Source organism: Dryobates pubescens, chromosome 2 (assembly GCF_014839835.1).
Source record: "Dryobates pubescens isolate bDryPub1 chromosome 2, bDryPub1.pri, whole genome shotgun sequence".
Lineage (NCBI taxonomy): Eukaryota > Metazoa > Chordata > Aves > Piciformes > Picidae > Dryobates > Dryobates pubescens.
The window spans coordinates 24,772,704-24,793,846 of NC_071613.1; the positions used below are offsets into that span (position 1 = coordinate 24,772,704).

The following is a 21,143-nucleotide window of genomic DNA, read 5'->3' on the forward strand; positions in this document are numbered from 1 at the left end:
GGAAAAATATCACAAAAAGTTGTCAAGCACTGGAACAGGCTGCCCAGGGAAGTGGTGGAGTCACTATCCTTGATGGTATTCAAAAGATGTGTATATGTGGTGTGGAGGGATATGGTTTAGTGGTGGACTTGACAATGCTGGATTAATGGTTGGACATTTGGATCTTAAAGATCTCTTCCAGCCTAAGTGATTCTAGCATGTTCCCTTAGGAGCTTAGATCCCAATTTCCAGGTAAAAAGAAGAGCTGATAAGAAGTGACTCTCACTCCCTTGAAACTCCCTCCAACACATCTTCCTATGTATTGTTCATCAGGAAATTCAGCGAGGCAGTGAGACACTGGTGTCTTGTACAGGAGCAGCTGCATGGGGCCCTGTGTTGAGGGGGAGGCTTATTGGCAAGGCATTCGTCTTCATCAGGAGGCAACCAGTTGCTGCTTCTCCTGTCTCAGCTCCTTCTGCTCTTCCCAGCCACACCAATGCCGATCCCCTTAAGCTGTGAACCCTGTGGGGCAGAGGATTGTGAACGTGTCATAAGTAGCAGAGGGAGAAGGTTTGTTAAGAAATTTTAAGGGGGGGGGAAATACCTGCAGATTTGAGAGCCTGTAAAATAATCTTCACTGCTAAAGTGGCACAGATTGTTGACCTGAAATAAATGACTGCAAGTTGTACTCTCTTGTGGATTGCTTACTGTGCTGTTTTCTTCTTGGCTTTGCAGTGCCTTCTCCTAGTGCCTTGCTGGTCGACAATCCCACATCCTTTGGAAATGCCAAGGAAGTGATAGCAATCAAAGACTACTGTCCAACTAATTTCACCACTTTGAAGTTCTCCAAGGGGGACCACCTTTATGTGTTAGACACATCAGGAGGTGAGTGGTGGTATGCTCACAACACCACAGAAATGGGTTACATCCCTTCCTCCTACGTCCAGCCTGTCAACTACCGCAACTCTTCCTTAACAGACAGCGGCATGATAGACAATCTATTGGAGAGCCCTGATGAGGGTGTGAAGGAGCTAGACCTCCTTGGGGAATGGTCTGATGTGAAAAGAAACTCTCTGAAATCCTACAGTAACAACCCATTCTTGAATGGAGTTCAGACAAACCCGTTTCTGAATGGGAGTTTGCAAACAGTGCCCACCTCGGGCAAAGAGTCTAACTCCAGTGTTGCTGTTGACTTGCTGCTCTTTGACACGGAGGCTCCTTCATCAGCTGTTTCCAGTTCAGCTGCTAACAGCAGCCTGGGGAACATTTTTGATGAGTTTCCGTCCACAAATAGGCTGGATGCGGAACAGCCTGTGAAAAGGGACAATCCCTTCTTCAGAAGTAAACGCTCCTACAGTTTGTCTGAGCTGTCTGTTCTTCAGGCCAAGTCAGATGCTCCAGCATCAGCTGGTTTCTTCAGTGGTTTGAAGTCCCCCACGCCTGAGCAGTTCCAGAGCAGGGAAGATTTTCGGACAGCATGGTTGAACCACAGGAAACTGGCTCGGTCTTGCCATGACTTGGATTTGCTTGGTCAAAATCCTGGCTGGGGTCAGACGCAACCAGTGGAGACCAACATTGTCTGCAAGCTGGATAGCTCTGGTGGGGCTGTTCAGCTTCCAGATACCAATATCAGCATCCATGTGCCAGAGGGCCACGTGTGCCCTGGGGAGACACAGCAGATCTCCATGAAAGCCATGTTGGATCCACCACTGGAGCTGAACAGTGACAAGTGCAGCACTATCAGCCCTGTGTTGCAGATTAAACTCAGCAATATGGAGGTGAAAACCTTCATCATTCTGGAGATGAAAGTGTCAGCAGAGGTCAAGAATGACATCATGAGCAAGAGTTTGGTAGGACTACAGTGTCTGCGGAGTGACATGAAAGAGGGACCATATACACCAATGCAACTGAGCTATTCATATGGGGACACAATCCAGGTGCAGCTGGAGAACCTGGAGCCTTGTATGTACATTGCAGCTGTAGCCCAGGGGCAGAACATCCTCTACCCTTACACCGTTTGGGATTACATCAGCAAGAAGATCACAGTCGGTGTCTATGGCCCAAAACACATTCACCCTTCCTTTAAAACTGTTGTAGCCATGTTTGGGCATGAATGCGCGCCCAAGACGCTCTTGGTGAACGAGGTCACGAGGCAGTCCCACGGTCCAGCTCCTGTTGCCCTTCAGCTCTGGGGTAAGCATCAGTTTGCTCTGTCTCGGCCTCAAGACCTCAAGCTCTGCATGTTCTCCAACATGACCAACTACGAGGTGAAAGCCAGTGAGCAGGCCAAAATCGTGCGGGGCTTCCAGATGAAGCTGGGCAAGGTCAGCCGCCTGATCTTCCCCATTGCGTCCCACGACCCCAACGAGCTCTCAGACTTTACACTGAGGATACAGGTCAAGGATGACAAGGACGCCATTTTGACCCAGTTCTGTGTCCAAACGCCACAGCCGCCTCCAAAAAGTGCCATCAAACCTACAGGACAGAGGCGGTTCCTCAAGAAGAACGAGGTGGGAAAGATCATCCTTTCACCTCTGGCTGCCACCACCAAGTACCCAGTTTTTCAGGACCGGCCGGTGTTGAGCTTGAAGTATGGCAAGCTGCTGAAAACGGTGGTGAGGCAAAGCAAGAACCACTATTTGCTGGAGTACAAGAAAGGAGATGTCATAGCCCTCCTCAGTGAGGAGAAGATCAGGTTAAAGGGGCAGCTGTGGACCAAGGAGTGGTATATTGGTTACTACCAGGGTAAAATAGGCCTTGTGCACACCAAAAATGTGCTGGTGGTTGGGAAGGTCAAGCCCAGCTACTTTTCTGGGCCAGATCTCACCACCAGCTTGTTGCTTGAGCAGATCCTGAGGCCCTGCAAGTTCCTGACCTACATCTATGCCTCAGTGAGGACTCTGCTCATGGAGAACCTTAGCAGCTGGCGGTCCTTTGCTGATGCTCTGGGGTACTTGAACTTGCCACTCACATTCTTCTGCAGAGCAGAGCTGGACAGTGAGCCTGAGCGAGTGGCCTCCGTCTTGGAGAAGCTGAAGGAAGACTGCAACAACACCGAGAACAAGGAGAGGAAATCTTTCCAGAAAGAGCTAATGACGGTGAGTCTGAGGTCTGACGAGGGGATCTTAGGTTTCTGTCATGCAGAGTCAGTAGGGGGAATGAGAGGTGAAAGATTTGCAATCGTTTGTGGAAAAATGAAGCCTGTGTTCAAGGTCTCCTATAGGCTGTTTGGCACAGTGCAGAGTCACCCAGTTCAGGTTGCATAGAATTGTGTCCAGGTGGGTTTTAAAGACAACTGGAGGAGGAGACTCTACCAACTCTGAGCAGCCTGCTCTGTCATCCTCACAGGAAAGAAGTTTCTCCTCATGTTCAGGCAAAATTTCCTGTGTTCTGGTTTGTGTGCGTTGTCCCTTGATGCTGGGGTTGCTCCTCCCTAGGTGCAGGACCCTACACTTGCCCTTGTTGAGTTTTGTTAGGTTCCCACTCTGCAGCCTGTCCAGGTCTCGCTGAATGGCAGGACAGCCTTCTGGTGTGTCATCCACCCTTCCCAATTTTGTATTATCAGCAAACTTGCTGAGAGTACAGTTTGTTCGTTCATCCAGGACATTGATGAATACATTGAACAGGACTGCACCCAGTCATGACCTCTAGGTACTACCACTAGCTACAGTCCTCCAGCCAGACTCTGCACTGCTATCACAACCCTCTGTGCTGTGTCATTCAGCCAGTTCTCAATTCACCTCACTGTCCACTCACTTGAGTCTTCACTTACCTCTGAGGATGTTATAGGAGGTAGTGTCAAATACATGGCTTGCTTGTGTCCTGAACCCATCTTGGGAAGCACCATGTACGGGTTTTTCTAGGATACTGTTGGGAAATCTCTGATGAGAGACCATCTTCATGGTCATTTCTAGCATTTCATAGCAAATGAGAGCAAGAAAATACAGGATGGAATGTCTGGAAGAGATCTGCAGCTCTTACCAGGCGCTTCCCCAGAAGCAGGGTAACCAAGTTGTGGTGAATCATTTGCTGAAGATGGGCACAGGCAGCAGCCTGCAAAATGGAATTACAAGTAGGCATCCTGGGTAGGAAGGACTGGAGCCAAATGCTTCCCAACTCCCTTTAATCAGAAGGGGGAAATGTGAGGAATAAGTATGAGATGTAAAGTGTTAGGAAGAGTACAGAGCCCTTTGTTACTCATGGAAACATTGTCCAGCAAGTTCCTGGTGCCTGAGTACCGCTCTGGTTATCCTACTCACTTTAGCTTTGACTTTCAGATCTCAGGTCATGCCACAAATGCTGCTTCTGTTGAGGGGTTCTTCTGGTCATCATATGCAGTTATCTCTCTTCTTTCTGGGGCCATCCAGGAAGGGAAAATACCCATGTGGTAGCCAGTGCTGGTGTCTGGCCTTGTGGTTCCCTCAAGGCAGGGTTCATCCCTTTATTAATTAACATGGGTGAACAATAGGGTGCAATCTGTGCTCCTATTGCAGGATGCTTGCAAGGGCTTCCTACTGTTTACCTTGTCCCTTTGAAAGCCTCGAAGTGTTTCTTTCATCTATTCCCTTTGTTTCCAGGGGCCCAGACAGTCTGTAGGTCATGTAAAATCTGTGCCAGACCTCAGTGGGGAGACAAAGGGAAAGATAAGGCCCTCTTGGATACTCAGGGAGCTACTAACTCAAGGGGAGGGCCATAACAGGCAAGAAGACATCCTGTTCCTCAAGAGCTGGCTGGAGTGCCGGGTCCCAAGAGCAGGTTTTGTTTTCCTTGCTTGAATGGAGGCTAATCCTGAGCATTGGCTCTGTCTTCTATTCTTTGTGAGTCTGAGCCTGTCAATAAAGGATGAGCTTCATTCCTGGTGGAAGGTGATGCTTGTTCTAAACCCCTTGCTGCGGTCAAATCCTCCTTAGCTTAGGAAGAAATTAAATTGAGCCTGGTTTGTTGGGCTTTTCCCCCCCAAAAAAATGCTCAAAAAAAAAGTTTTGGGTGGTGACAATGGAGCAGTAATGTATTTTATTGTGTTTGAATCTGATTTGATTTGTAACAAATGGACTTGCTTTCTGGAGTCTGCTGGCAAGAACAACCAGTTGGATTAAGCTTTTATCTGGCCATTCCATCTTAAAATTGGTTGTTTCCTCTCAAGGGGACTGTGAAGGGAGAAGCAGTAAGCAGGCTTATCTGACTTCAGTGTTAAGTACACAAAGCTGCAGTGGCAGAGCCAGGCACCAGCAGCTAGGCATGGGAGAGTCTGGTCATGATGACAAGTTAATAAGTAATCTGAATTTAATTATTATTTTCCCAAGGTAGCATTAGCAGCAGTGTGTGAAGGTAACTGGGGGGTGTTGCTCAGAAGTTAATCATCACATCAGAGGGAGAAACCAATCTCTCCCTTCCCTCCTCTCTGCCCATTGAAAGCAGGTAGCACACAGATGTTCTTGTTAAAGCCTGGGCATAGATGATGGAAGACCTTGTTGAAGCTGGACCACCAGTCCCATGCCACGCAGTGACTGCACTACCTGGTCCTTTGGAGCTGGGGTTCAGCTGTCATTTCTCTCTTTCAGTGTTTCTCTTTCTCTGGATTTTTCAGGCAGTATTTTTATAGAGCCTTGAGTTCTTTGGGGAATGCTACTGGGTATGTCAACAGAGAGCTGGGGAAACTAAGGTTTTTCTTCTCCAAGCTACTACTAAAGATCATACAGAAGATGATGTTGGCATTTTCCCCCCCATTGTTTTCTATCTTTCTTTCTGACTGCAGGTATTTGCATGCTGCCTTTCTTCTCCCAAAAGGTACTGCTTGTCCCTGGTGTGTGCACACCCTGAAAAGCTGTTGGTAGGCTCAAAAAGTCCTTACTGTCCTGCAAAGCAAAGTGCCCACTGCTTGAACCTGATGTTGGCACATTCAGGGCATACCATCCTAACGCTGCTTATGTTGATCCTTCATTCTGAAGCAATCTGCTGGCTAGTTGTAGTCCCCACGATGAATTTGCATCCAGGTACAAAAAACAGACTCCTGCCTGCTGTCTGTCTGCGTGGGAGCAAATCCCCACCACATCTATAGAGCCTGGATATTGCTCCCCTAAGGAACTGTGCTGCACCATACTGAAGTAGGTGGGGATGTTTCTATCAGCTTATCCTTGCAGAGCCAAGTTGCTTGCAGCACACAACGAAGAGTTGTTTGCAGGTTTGCAGAAAGGTCTCTTTGTGCACCATAGTTCTAAGTCTTGCCCTGCACCCCTATCAGTGAATAGAAAGCTGCAGAAATGGAGCTTCAAGGTTGCTGGGAAATAGCCTCAGACTAAGAAATGTCTTGAAGGGGGAGGTTTAGCTTGAACAGTAGGAAAAATTTCTTCACTGAAAAGTTGTAAAGCATTGGAACAAGCTGCCCAGGGATGGAATGGAGTCTTCTGGAGGTACTGAAAAGGTGTGTAGATGTGGCACTCAGTGACATGATTTAGTGATGGCCTTGGCAGTGCTGGGTTAATGGTTGGACTCGATCTTGAATGTCTTTTCTAACCTAAACAAGTCTCTGAGTCTGTAAATGCTACTGGTGCCTTCCTGCTGTTGTGTTCTCAGGTTCTTTGTTCCTTGGACAGTTTTATTTTTGGGGGCTAGCAGGAAATCTCTGGCTCCACATCCCCCGTGCAGCAGTTGCAGACCCTCTGTTCTTGCTCCTATATAATTTTCCTCTTGTAAATAAAACAAACAAACAAACAAAAACAACAACCAAAAAAACCCCCAACCAAACAACAAAAACCATGAAGCCACCTGGGATGGTACTGACAGTGCCTTCTACAATTCACCTGGGAGTGTGGCTGATGGTGCTCAGTGCCATTTCAGAAGTTGTGCCTGAAGTGCCCCAACAGGCAACATGTTCAGGGAAAGTGCCCTGCAAAAGCAAGAAGAAAAGAGATGTTTAATACCTAAATGCAGAGCTGACTCCTTTGTGCCAAACCCCTTGACCTATATCCTGGGAAAGATGGAGACAGGAGCCTGTGCACAAGCATCCTCTCTCACTGCAAGTCTCACCAGCACCTTGGGGGCACAGGGCCTTTCTCCCACTGCTTGAGGAGGTCCCATGGAGGAGCTGTGGCACGGTGCCATCCTGGGCACGTTGCCTGCCCACCCTGCCTACCACACTTGGGCCACGTTCCTGCCTTGGCACACGTCCTCGCAGCAGTTAATGTGAAATAAATGTTACTGCTTATGGTAACCACATCTCCACTTTGCTCACTGACTTTCAGAGAGTGACTAATGTGTGGTGAAACTTGGACCCCCTGGAGTGCTTTCCAAGTTAAAAAAAGAAAAAAATATATGAATTTAAAACCTCTGCTTCCAGAATAGCTTCTTTGTGGAATCTATTTTTGCATGTTTTTGCTGGTTTGCAGCTTCCTTGCACCATGCTTGATGGGAACATGTGAACTTGGCAATCCTTTCTGCTCCTGGGGCAAAGGAGAAAGGGTTCTACTCCTTAAGTTTGGCTAAAGATGGGAAAGAACCAAACCTCCCCCAGTTCAGATGGCTCCTCTGGAGGATGTCTGGACTGTGTGGAGCTTCATGTTTCTGCATGTGAGAATGAGCCAGGCTTGGAAGGTCACAGTCAAGAATGGGTCATGAAGGTTGCAGTGATGGGTACAGGCGGGGGTGTCTGTCATCTGCAGGTGGTCTTTAGGGTTGCTCCTTCCTTCTAGGGTGATTTGTTTTCTTCTGGGTGCCAGTTTCCATCATTAGAGAATGGGAAATAAGATTCTGCATTTCAGACTCAGGATGCAAATTCAGCCTTTTAAGTAGAAGCACTTCTGTGCTGCTTTGAACTGGAATTTAAATACCAAACCATCTCCTTTGCTGTGTACTAGTCTGGTGGAGCCAGCTCAGAGCTGTGCTGAGGTTAATAAATGCCTTGGAGGATACTGGCAAAGCACAGCCCAGGTCATGCTTCAGCCGGGAGCATGGCTGGGTACTGAGGGAGGGATGGATGGATGGATGGATGGTGGCTGTACCCAGCTCTCTGGGAAGATTTGTCCAGGGTGAGCCAGGAGGATGGAGAGAAATTGTAGTGTAATCCCAGAAGTGCCTGATGGAGGATTAAGTCTGTTGTGAGCCCTGTTAATCCCAGCTGAGAAGGCAGGGCATCCAGGAGAGGCCTGTGTGCACTCCATGCTTTGTATATTTCTATTACAGGGGCAGCTAGTTGTTACTCGCTGCCAAAAAAATATGTAGCAGTTCCTGTTGATATTGCCCCTTTGGCTCTGACCTTAGTGACTGTGTGTCCTTGCACCCCATCCCCACCTGGCTTTGGTGCTCTCCTTGCCTCTGTCTGCTCACCTGCTTTTTTTCCCAGCCTATAATTTATGTGTTGAGGCTCCTCCTTGACAGAATTCCTGGGGCAAAGCACAGGAAGTAGGTTCTGTGGTGGTCAGTAGGTTTCAGTTACCTTACTGCACTATGGGGAACAGTCAGTCTCTTCCAAAGCTGCTGCTCTGTGTGATTGTACAGTCCTCTGTTACATGGCCTCACAGTTGTTCTGCTTGCTCATAGAATCATACAATGTATCAGGTTGGCAGAGACCCTGGAAGGTCATCTTGTCCAATCCTCCTGCAGTGAGCAGGGGAATCTTCCATGTTGCTCAGGGCCCCATCAAGTTTGGCCTTTGGGGGTGATCTGTTTCAGTATTTTCACAACGAGGGTAGTGAGAACTTGCTCCTTATGTCTAACCTAAATCTGACCTGCTCTGGTTTCAAACCTTTGCCCCTTGTCCTATCACTATAAGCCCTTCTATACAGTCCTTCCCCAGCCTTCCTGTAGGTCCCCTTCTGATAGCAAAATGTAGCACAAGGTCTTCTTGGAGCCTTCTCTTCTCAAGGCTGAACAACCCCAACTCTCTCAGTCTGTCTTTCTAGGAGAGGTACTCTGCCCCTCTGATCATCTTAGTGGCCCTCCTCTGGACCCACTCCAGCAGGTCCGTGTCTGTCCTGTGTTAATGCCGTTTTCTTGTTTACTTCGAGCAGCAGAAGGAACAGGAGACTAGAAGGAGCAGGAGAATCCATCTCCTGCAGCTATATCCTTTTTAACCCCTGCAGCATACTTTGCTCCTGGTGGCCCCCCCTGCTGCCTTGGACCTGCTTGGCCTCTGGCATAAGATGACAGCAGCTCATTTGGGCTGCTTTGCTAAATGCCACGTTGTTTGGGGGTTTGCACCTGCCTGGAAAGGCAAGTTTGAGGATGCTAAATCCCTCCTGTACGACTACTCAAATTCTCTTGCCTATGGAGGAGAGGGTGATGAGTCTGGGGGCTGGGTAGTAAGGTAGCATTGCTGGAAAGGAAGTGATTATGGCCTGGCTGTGAGATGTAAATGCTTCTTAATGTCCTTTTCTGAAAAAAAAACAACACCAAAACATTAATGGTCTTTTAAATGTATTTCCCTTGCTTGCTTAACAGGAGGGCTTGTTAATTCTGTCCCTGGTACAGGAAACCAATGTAAGCACTTTGGAGGAGCAAACAAGTGCCAGTCTGCAGCTGTAATTAGACTGAGCCCAGCTTTAAACTGGAGACAGATAAGGGAAAAATCAACATGCATTTGCTTTGCAAATTGCTGGAGTGGTTTCAGATGTTCATCTTCCCCCAACTGTCCCTGTGAAACTGATTATGCAAGGATTTAACCCTTCTTTTGCGCCAGAGTCAAACTAGCTGGGGTTTGCCCAGACCCTTTATGCCTGGAGAGGATGTCAGGACCCACTGCAGGTTGCCCAGAGGTGGTGGATGCTCCATCCCTGGAAACATTCAAGGCCAGGCTGGATGGGGCTCTGAGCAGCCTGCTATAGTTGAGGATGTGCCTGCTTACTGCACAGGGGTTGGACTATGTGACCTTCAAAAAAGATCTCTTCCAAACCATTCTCTGATTGTGTGATTCTGGCTGCTTGGAGACCATCCCATAAACACTTTTGGTAATTACCTGCTGTGAAGCTGTGAGTGATGCATCCTGGTTCTTTGGGCACTCACTGATATTCAGCATCCCTCGGGGGGCTGTTCCTTGCATCCTTGACCTGTGGTTTGCCCCCCTTGTTGAAACGGTGACATCTTGGTGTTCACCCACCCTTGAAGCATCATCCTGAGTCTACTGGTGTCACGGCTCCAAATGCGGTTGTAGGAAGACAAGATGTTACTCAGCAAATCAACACTCAGGGCACAGTCTGGGGTGTCTCTGCTTGATTTCCATGTTTTAAAAAGAGGATGCCTATTTTGTAATATAAACCACCTTTCTGTAGTCACTTGACATTTGGGGTGAGATTTGTCCAGGAGCTGTGGTTACTGCCAAGGTTGTTTTGGTCCACAGGCTCTGGCAGGGTCTGGGGAGCCCTGGTGAGTGGGATGTTGATTCGGTCAGTCAGATCCTTTCCTCTGGTAATTGCCACTTTAAGCCCTTCCTTGTTGTGGGATTTCCCCTATGCAACTTGTGTTACACTTCAAGCAGGTGTTAATGTCCTTGCATACCTAAAGACCCTGTCATTTTTTCCCCTGAGTTAAGTTCTTGTTAGCTAGAAAACCGTGACTACTGCAGTTCCTCTTCCCTACTTCTTCAAAACCATTTGCAGTAAATCTCAGCTTTTAGGTCAACAGATGATGTGATGCAGAAGGAGTTTTCTGAACTGGCATAGGAAGGCAGAGTGACAGTGAGAAGAGCAGGAACATCCCAAGCCAAGTGATGGTCTTGTAGTGCTGACAGTTGGCCCTTCACCTGGGTCTCGCCCTAGCCCAACTCCTCCTGGGGTTGAAGTCCAGGTTTTGTCCCCAGATGTTCAGACTGGGCCCATCCCCACCCGTCCGTGCTGAAGGATAGAGTTTCTCTGGGGTTGAGGTGGCAAGCTGCACAGACTGTGCTTGGATTAGTTGCCTCGATTAAAGGCATCTGTTCTTCTTAGCCCCTGGGATGCTTTAAACTGCTTATGGTGGTGCCTGAGCATCTTGAGGGGTTGCCTGGGAAATACGGCTGTGCTGGCCAACCCAGGCTACAAGCCTCGCTGAGCAGTGCTAGGGCCTTCATTTAATTAATGAGATTACTGGTCAAGCCTGCTGGCCTAATTTCACCGCCTGTCGCTAGAAAGAGACTGGGAGGATTTTGAAGGTAGCTTCTTGAGACTTTCCTGTCTGGTCCCCTGCATTGCTTGCCATCTACTGCCTGCCTTGACTCTCCTGTTCGGTTTTCACCACTGCCCTTCAGGCTCTGCTGAAAATGGACTGCCAGGGGCTGGTCGTTCGGCTCATCCAGGACTTTGTGCTGCTGACCACAGCCGTGGAGGTGGCCCAGCGCTGGAGGGAGCTGGCTGAGAAGCTCGCAAAAGTCTCCAAGCAGCAGATGGATGCCTACGAGGCCCCGCACCGTGACAAGAATGGGACAGTGGACAGTGAGGTGAGAGCGGGTGGGTCTTGGTCTCCATAGGTTCCCTAGGGTTGCAGATCGTAGTAGGTTAAGAGAAATCAAGAGTTAATTGGTATAACCACAAAGAAAAGCTCTCCAGAGGCTGGAGAGTCCCAGGGGGATGGGCAGTTCATCCCAGGATATTGTAATCTGTCCTTTTGCCTTGGTCAGCTTGTGGCTCAAAACTAGGACGCAGGTACCTCCAGAACACTTTCTACTGGAGCACCTTTGGGGGACAGAAGGGATTTGAGTGTGCTGGGGAGATTTGAGGGTGTTTTTTCCCAGGAATGTGCTTATTCTGGGTTAGAGGTGTGTTGAGGATGGCACTGCTTGCTTGGCAAGCCATACAGCCTGGCTTAGCTCTTATCTCCTCTTGCCTCTGCTGCATCACCACAGGCCATGTGGAAGCCAGCGTATGACTTCCTTCTCACCTGGAGTAGCCAGATGGGTGACAGCTACCGTGATGTGATCCAGGAACTGCACACTGGGCTGGACAAGATGAAGAACCCCATCACCAAACGCTGGAAGCATCTCACTGGCACCTTGATCCTTGTTAACTCGTTGGACATGCTGCGGGCAGCTGCCTTCAGCCCACAAGACCACGAGGATTTTGCCATCTAGCTTCTGTGGCAATGTCTTTGTCCACATCTTGTTTGCTGTTTTTCTCCTGTGCTTTTTTTTTCCCCTGGATTTTTTTGTTGTTTGTTGGGTTTTTTTAAGCAGTTGACTTTAAAAAGAAGTGGAGGTCATTCTCCCTGGGTTTTAAGAGGCCAAAGTTTGCAAGCTCTCCACTGAGACTGAAAATCAGGAGGAGACATTGTTCCTTGATGGGAAGGCATCCAGAGGGGGATAGCTTTCCATACAGCCTTGATACCAGTTAAACTCTTTCTTACTCAAAAACTTTAAAGGGGACCAGGGGGTGGGAGGGCATCACAAAAGAGATCACTTTTTTTAGGCATTTGCAAATAAAAGTCTAATTTTTGTAACAAGCAGTAAAAGTTGTAACCACTTGGGGGTGGGGGGTGTAAGATGTGGCTGTTTTTTTACATTGTAGAAATGCTTTTAAATTATCATTTTTGAGACAAATGTGAGTCCTGTATCTGTGTACATTAAGAGGAAGCACAGTAAATACCCTCCCCCACCACCACAGTCAGGCTTTGTCAGACCCCCAGAGGTGACTGTAAGGCACCACAGGAACACAGGATGTCTTCAGCCCAGTACCCATTAGACCCTGTGACCCATTAGGTTGATTTTTGGTTTATTTTCATGTCTGTACATGCGTTCTTTTTCTCCTTTGCAGCCAGGGAGATGCTCGTTGCCTGTTTGCAGATGCACAGGTACCGTTTTTAACCAGGAGAAGCGGCCACTGCCCATTGTGCTTCATCCCACTTGGTTGCTGCAGGATGTCTCTGGAAGAAACTGGAGGTTTGGGCTTCATCAGAAGCCTCCTTGGGAGAGGATCCAGGAGGATGGTGAGAGTGGCTCACCCTACTGTGGCAGCAAGCTCTCCAGATGCCCCTGCTCTAGGGAAGAGGCCAGGAAAGGGGAGGGGATTGTTGCTATCATACATCCCTTTAAACACAACAAAAAAAAATAAGGAAAAGAGAGAATACTTCTGATGTGAAATCTGAGCTTAATGAAGATGATCCAGATGGGCCTCATGACTCAACTCTTATTGCCATTGATTTCAGAGGGTTTTGAGTGGAGTTTCTCAAGTTCAGCTTGTCAATACTCTTTACTATAATGTGGGGCAAACAAGCTAAATATTTGTGGCACTAACTACCCAAATGTTTACCCCGTTCATTTTATAGCTGAGTCTTTTGAATGATCTCCCTCCCTTCCTCCTCCTGCTCCCCAGATTTTGTGTATTTCAAGTGAGAGGGAAACATTTTTGCACAAAAGGATTATTTTAAATGCAGTCTCTTTATAGTGAAATGCTGCTAGCTCAGAAAGTTTAGTTGTTAAAGGCTAATTTTCTTTCAGGTTAATCAAGAAAACCACAGTAAGGCAACCAAACAAAGAGTGGGAAGGGCATGCAGCAGATCATGCCAGCATGGCAGCCTCAAGAGGGAATGGTCTCCTTTTGCCTTCCCAAAATCACATCCCCAGAAACACATCTCCATCTTGACAGACCCCACAACAAGTAAATAGCACCTTAAATTTCTCCTCAGGGGCTTTAAGGAGTCTCCTGTGCAACTTAATGTAGTGCGGAGAGAGAGTCCATCAGCAGCTGTGTCCCCTTTCTTTCCTACAGCACCCTAAGCACAGTTTTGTGTGCACAAGCAGAAATCTCCAGTGCAATAAGGAACAGAGGAGTGCAGGAACATGTGAAGGCAGTGGGACAGGTTTCTCATGGGGTTTTGCCCAATTCTCTGCTTTCACTGTTCTCCTGGCAAGGTCCAGAGCTGTGCAGAATGGCCACACTGGTGACCCTCGGGGCATCGGCAGGAGGCGATGGCAGGACAGTGAGCTTCCTGTGTTTCAGGGATGTGCCTGCGTAATTCCAGCATTTCTTGTAGGTTTGAGTTTGTGGGGTTTTTCCACACCCCCTCCCAGCCCTTGGTTTTTCTGTCTACCTCAGGTACTCTGTATATTCAGCATAACATTTCAGCAGCAGCCTAGAACATGCCCTGCTCAGCTCATCGATGGAGTGCATGCATGCTCCCTGGGACCCATGGGGCACAGCTGGCATGTTTCAGGGCCCATGGGGTAACTGCTGCAGTAATTTGTCATTCTCTTTGGTCATGAATTCAGTCCCTCCTCACTGGATATATGTCCTTCAGATGCCTTCTGCCCACTAAATATCAAGCCCATCTCCAAACCTTGTGTCTGGGCTTTACAACACCATCCTTAGTGCAGTAACTGGTTATTGTACTTACTGTTTAATGTTTACTTTTCCTTCCTTTTTCTAAAGAAAAAAAATGGAAAAAAAAAATAATACCCTGATTAAAGCTGTTATTATTCCAGTGCTCCAGAGAAGACATCATCTGCTGTTGTCTGTTCATCTCAAAGCAGCTTGGATGCATGGGATTACTTTAATGGGTTTTCTGCCATGCGAGTGACGTGTTCCTCACAGTACATTTCCACACCTACAGCCAGCAGGCCTCCAGGGCTGATCTCACTCTGATCCTCCTTCCTTGGGCCTTTCCATCTCTGCCCTCTGGGGGGGGAATATTGCTGGAAAGCATCTGACCTTCCAAGCTGCTGCTTGTGTTGAAGCACTAGGTAAGAAACTTTGTGAAGCAGGAGAGATTTGGTTGTAGGATTTGTTTTGGTGCAGAGATGCTTTTCTGGTTCTTCACTGAATGGAGAAAATGTTCTTAAATTTAGTCTGGGCACTTACGGTGCTTCTGATATGCATGGAGTGGAGTCTGATTTCAGGCTGTGATGATGAAATAGTTATCTGGCTGTGGCTTTAGTTTGCCCAGGGTGAAGAGGCACCCTGGTTTGATTTCATCCTTGGCAAATGCCTCTTGTGCTTTGTTTCACCAGACCACATCTGGGCTACTGAGCCAGGACCACTGTGCCTCATGGGTTGTGAGGAGGGTGTGCATATAAGAATCTGCTTGGACTTTGCTTGGCACCTGTTGCTCCATGCTGGATGGGTCTGACTGTCCTCTCCTGAGAATTTTGGTCCCTCCTTGTGAGGAAGATAGGCTAATGGTCTCTTCTCCCAGGCAACCAGCACCAGAACAAGGGGACACAGTCTCAAGCTGCGCCAGGGGAGGTTTAGACTCGAGGTGAGGAGAAAGTTCTTCACTGAGCGAGTCATTCGTCACTGGAATGTGCTGCCCAGGGAGGTGGTGGAGTCGCCGTCCCTGGAGGTGTTCAAGAGGAGATTGGACATGGCACTTGGTGCCATGGTCTAGTCGTGAGGTCTGTGGAGACAGGTTGGACTTGATTGTCCTCAAGGTCTCTTTCAACCTTAGTTATACTGTGATACTAATGAGTGCATGGAGCTGGGTACAGGTCTCCACCAATCCCAAGTCATCTGGCTCATTGAAGGAGGCTGGAAACCCTTCTTGGCATAGTGTGACTTGATTTCTAAAGCAAAACAAAGATCTAGCCTAGAAGCTCTGGGCCCTCTAGCACAAGAAACATATGGACCTGCTTGAGTGTGCCACAAAGATGATCAGAGGGCTGTAACACCTCTGCTGTGAGGACAGGCAGAGAGAGTTGGCATTGTTCAGCCTAAAGAAAAGGCTACAGGGAGATCTTATTGTGGCCTTCCAGTACTTCAAGGAGGCCTGTAACTAAAATGGAGAGGGTTGCTTTATCAGGGAGTGCAGTGACAGGCTGAGGGGTAGCTGTTTAAAACTGAGAGAGGGTAGATAAAGATTAGACATTAGCAAGTGGTTCTTTACTGTGGGGGTGGTGAGACACTGGAACAGGTTGCCCAGAGAGAGGAAGTGTTCAAGGCAGGTAGGGTGGGCCACTGAGCAATTTGGTGTAGCAGATGTCCCTGCTCACTGCAGGGGATTAGAACTAGATGGGTGAGGTCCATTCCAACCCAAGCCATTCTATGAGAACATGAGAAGAGCAGGGGGTGGGGGAAATAACGTTTTTGTGAACTCCTGAGCTAAGGAAGGTACCCTGCATCCGTTTGCGTTGTCAAAGGGAATGTGCAGACAAGTTTTTCTACCAGGGATGATGCACCAGGAGTCAGCTGTTGGCTCTCCTCCTTTCGTCTCTTGATCCCAATTGTCCTGTGTTTCCCAAACAGATACTTTACCATCTAGCCCATTTAATTTTTCAGCCCTACCTTCAGGAGGGCATTGGCCTCCAAAGCAGGGCGATGGATGTAGTGCTGGCATTCTTGGTCCTTGCTGCATAGTCTCCTCTCGGTTCAGTAGGCAGATCTGTGGCTGTCATAGGATTTGGGCCGTGGTTCAAATCCCACCGAGGCTCTTGGGGCTGCAGTCAGTTCATGACCACAGTTGATGCTCCCTTGAGAGAGCAGTGTGGCAGGGTGAGCATTGCTGCAGCCCAAACACTTGCTATGGCTATTGGAGAGCAGCTGTGTTGTGGCCAGCACATGGGCTGTGGTGGTTTCTGAATTATTTCTGAAGTGCCTGCATACAGGGTTGGTTTCTGCTGGGGTTATTGGTCCCCAGTGGTGCAAGTTCACCACTAGGATGGATGGGGATGGTGCCCCACCAGATGCTCTGCTGTGTCCTTCCACACTCCTACCTGGTCTGGGTAAGAGGGGCACCAGCTTTTTGATTTGGGTGGTTCTCCATTAACTGCTTTCACTGCTGATTGACTCCCTCTAATATTTAACTTCAGAAAAAAGATTTGGCTTTTTTTCCTAAGGCAAATCAAGGGAATGAACTGCTTCAGCACAGGTCACCTTGCAAATGCATTGGCATTGTTTTCCCCTCTACTTCAGCCATCAAAACTGAATGATCATCTTGTATCTGCTCAGCTCAGCACTAAATGAGTGAAGAAAGTATGTCAGAAGGGGAGAAGAAAGAAAAGTCACCTCTGTACTACTGGTGTCTGTACAGAGAAACTCCTGTACCTGTAATTCTTGCATTGTCCTCACCAGCTTTCAGTCTCTGGAAGCCCCAGTGCATTTTGCAATGAAAACTGGTTAATGATTAAAGACCCTGGAGGTCTCTGGGCAGCTGTTTTTATCCCTAGAAATCCCTGCTGAAAATCAAGTGCTTTGTGGTCTTCCCAGCTCTTAATTGAATGCTTGTTGTGGATTATCTGCTGTCAGGACACCCCTGCCTTGCAATATGAGAAGCTGGTCATGAGGGGGGGAGTTGGTGTAGGGGCCACTCCTAGTTCTTCCTTGGCAGGTTTCTTTTGCTACCAAAACCTCATCCTTCAGAAAGCTGTTCCTTGCATCCACCCTCCTCTGATGGAGCTATCCCTCACACCTGGTGGAGGCACAATGGTTTGCTTTGTGGAAATCCATGGTAGAAAATGCCATTAGTGAGGATCTTGGACTTACTTGACTTCTGCCAAGTTGGATTCCAAGCATTGTTTGGACTTCTGCCCTGGGTGCTGGGCTTCACCAGCATCCCAGGCACATCTGGCTCACCTACCCTGTTCCAGGTTTGAGTTTCCTTGTCTGCTGGATCCTTGCAACCTTTTCACCTTAATAATGCGAGCCAGCTTAATCAGGCTTGATCCATCATCAAACATAGACTTGGACTGTAAATTAACAGAGGTGATGATCACCCCTGGAAATACAACTCCCATTGTGCATTCACAGCATGACCTTCTCAAACCTCCTGTCAAAAGCCTTTTTGATACCAGGCTTTGCATGAGGCATCCCATGGGGCTTACCTCTTCATAGTTTAACAAGCTTAAACCACTGGTGGAATTCAGGGGTTTTCAAAAAAACAAGTGGCAAACTTGTGCTCTTTTATTATAATGGGAGAAAAACTAGAGTGTAAAGTCAAGTTCCCCAAGGCTGTGTATGAGCCTGGCTGAAAGACAGGAGAGCATCGCTTGTTGAGCAGCCAGTTCTGCAAGGGATGACCCTTGATTTGGAGTGGAAGGGACCCTACATGAAAAGGAAGGAGCCTCTGGCTGGGAAGAGGAACGTGTTGTTTTTGTTACCGTGTAACAGACTCACTTGACGTCAGGAGTGCTGCTGGTTGTGGTTTCCTCTTCCTTCCCTTGTTCATCTCTGAGTCTGTCCCACAGCATCCCTTGTGACACTTCAGTCATCTCAAATCCACCTCTCCAAGTAGTTAAGACCAACCATTTGTGGACAAAGTTCAAAGGACAGCCCCACAGTCTCTTCAGCAGCCTCCAGAAGACAACAAACCTTGGGTTCCTGCCCTGCTTTGATTACCCCCCACCGAACATTAATTAAAGCTTCCAGCAGGTGCTTTGCGAAGCCTCATTTGGCACAAAGTGAGCCAGTGGAATACAGTTGGGTCCTTTCCTGGGAGAAAGAGATGAGCTGAAGAGGGAAGCTTGGATGCAGTTTGCTTGGATCTGCCCCAGCAAAGCAGGGGGGGCTAGGTAATCTAAGCTGGTAGCATTTCAGAGAAGAAATCTGCGCCATTTGTTCAGGCTGGTTTTTGAAGAGCGATAAGCCAGCCAATATCTGGATGGGAGAGATTTAGCGTTTGCTGCTTGCCTGAACAGCCCATGCTGATGACTTGCTTTTATCATTCTGAGCAATCAGATCTGATCTGTGAAGCCTTTCACCCCTCCTTAATAGAAAGGGAATTGATGCTGAAAGCACTTGATAGTGCCTGTCAAAGCAGAATCACAGAGCAGCAGCATTTTTCATGATGCTTAGCGTTGAGCAGTGATAGCCACAGTAGGCAGAACAGGAGTTTGCTCTGGGAAAGATGAACTGGGAGACAGCATCATCTGTCCTGGAAATAGTAGCATCTTCAGACAACAAAGAAATGTTTACAGATGGAGATTTCATCTTCTCTCCTTTTGTAAGCCTGGTTCAGTCCCAGTAGCCTGTGATCCCAACACCAGCAGGATTATGGGCTGAGCCCAGCTGCCACATGGGTTTAATCTTGCTCACAGAACTTGGGGCTGAAGCAGTTTTCCCCTCTTTCTGGGTTCAGAAGGCTGCATTCCTCCACTGGGAGGGTCAGTCCTCCATTTTGTCCCTGGTTCACTTCAGTAGTTGTTTTTCCCCAGGTTTCATTATGCTTACCTATAAATAACTCCTAAAGAACCATCCCTGCAGGTGATAATTAATTGGAGCGCTGCATGGACACTCCAGCTGAAGGTACCTGGCTTGCTGCTGTCAGCTTCCCACTGTCCTCCAGGCAACACAAGGGACCAGAGCTGGCCAACGTGCAGCAAGTCAGAGGATGGGACAGTTCCAGTGCCACTATCCAGGTTCACTAACTGGGGTGCTGCATGGTGGTCTGCAGGGATGCCACAGGCATAGCTCTTTAAGGTGAGGCAGGGACCACGGCATGCTGTGGGGCAGCTTCCCATGGGGCCTGTGTGGTGCTGTTCCCCAGCACTACCCCTGCTCTGCTCCCCAGGCTTTCGGGGGGCAGGGCAGGACTCTGGTTCAATGCAGTCTCATCACACTTGCAATCCTGAAGCAACTTTGTTTATGGACATGTTTGTGGGTTTGGGGCTTTTTGTGGTTGTTATATTTTTTTACTGGGGGTGGGGGGGTTGTTGTTGGTTTCTCTTATTGTTTGTTTCTTAGTTGTTGTTTTTTAAATAAGGCTGGTGCTGCTCCTGCCAGATCAGCACCTCTTGTCCACACACCTTGGGGAAGTGGGTACACACACTGCACTTGCTTATCTCAAGCTTTCAGTGCTTTTCCATGATGAGAGAGATGGGGAACTCCTATGAAACCCCCCAAACTGGAGCTGTGGCTAGCTGCTGGCAGCAGTATTTACTTTTTAAAAAGCTACCCAAAATCTAGCTCTTAAAAAACATTCAAGTTAAGCAATTGCAGATATGAGTGTGAGCATTTAGGTGAGGATGAGGATGCACAGGGTGAGGCAGCACCAGTGGCCTATCTGCAGGTGTCTTGCCCTGGGAGCCCCACCAGGGTAGGAGGAGGGAGTAGAGCACTCATTTGCAGGTTCCTATTGTTTCTTGCTCTATCCTTGAGTAACATGCCTGTATCTCAGTGTGTCAGGCATGGTGGCAAGTTCTCCACTGAGCATGGTGTCCCAGTGAGCCAAGGGTCTTCTTGAATTCATGCACTAGGCGGGGGTGGAGCAGCCCAAAAGCCGCCCAGGGTTGCCATGGTAATGGAAAAACCTTGCCTTTCCCCCTGGGAACTGAAGGGCTGGGGTGAGGCTGCAGAAACCTTGTGGCTGCAGAAAAAATGTCAGCAATTTCTGTCATTTCCCACAGCCCAGCTGGAGGGAAGCAGTGAGAGGTGCCAGCTGCATCCTCCTGCTGGAGCCAGGGCTGCTCTGTCCCCCAAGACACCCTCCACCCCAAATTCAGGGAGGCTCTCACCCATGTTCTGCAGCCAGAGGAGCCCAACGGTCACCAGATGAGCACCATCTTGCTCTGGTTTGCTTTTGTTTGGTTTGCCTATTTTCTTTCCCCCCTTCAACCTTAGTCTGTTGCAAGCTTGGATGTTAAAATTAAGATAAACACTAAAATGTCCCCAGGTGGGAGCAGAAGGCAGCAGCTGAAAGGGGTGCTACGTTGGCACACAGTGATGCTGAGCAGCTGCTGCAGGCAGTGGGTGTTTGTGCCTGTCCTTTCTCCAAGGGCAGCAAAGGGATCTTGGCTGCTGCCTTCTGGCAGGTGTTTAAAGCAGAGATCTGGGAGTTTGCTGGGAAAGTTGAGGCTGTGGTGCCTGGAGCCCTGGGACAATGTAGAGCCTGTGCAGCTCAGTTTGAGGAGCCGTGGCTGACCCTGCCTCAGTTTCCCCTTTTGGCAAGTGACTCAGCTTCAGCTCTGTTGCTTAGAAATGCACCATGGCCAATGACTTCCCCTTCTCCCAGTAAGGGAAGTGGGGGTTTGTGGCTCTCTTCCTTGCTTAAGGAGCAGCCATGGTGCCATATGTCACCTAATTAAGGGGTATTAAGAGGGGATGGTATCCCCACATTAACTCTTCCCACAAGAATGTTTGAGAGGATCATATTACAATGATACTGCAGCCTCTCTAGCTCCTTCCTTTGCACTGAAGCTGCTTCTCCCGTGCACTTTGCCTCCTAATTCACTCTGAAAAATAATCTCCTGTGTTGCAGGATCCCTGTTCCTGAAGCACAGGTGGATGAACAAGTCGCTATCGACTTGCTCCTTCCTGTTAGTGATAGTGTAGTGTCCTCTG

At 48.4% G+C, this 21,143-nt stretch overlaps 1 protein-coding gene across 1 annotated transcript in view; it reads left to right on the top strand.

The window, feature by feature from the left end:
- The window catches only part of SH3BP4 (SH3 domain binding protein 4), a 42,697-nt gene extending 30,603 nt beyond the window's left edge, over positions 1 to 12,094 (top strand). The window contains exons 3-5 of the mRNA XM_054172116.1: positions 715 to 3,077; positions 11,195 to 11,383; positions 11,789 to 12,094. Coding sequence (XP_054028091.1) covers positions 715 to 3,077; positions 11,195 to 11,383; positions 11,789 to 12,013 — 2,777 coding nt within the window. The 3' untranslated portion in view covers positions 12,014 to 12,094. The remainder of the gene's footprint in view (positions 1 to 714; positions 3,078 to 11,194; positions 11,384 to 11,788) is intronic.
- Positions 12,095 to 21,143: the final 9,049 nt, after the last annotated feature.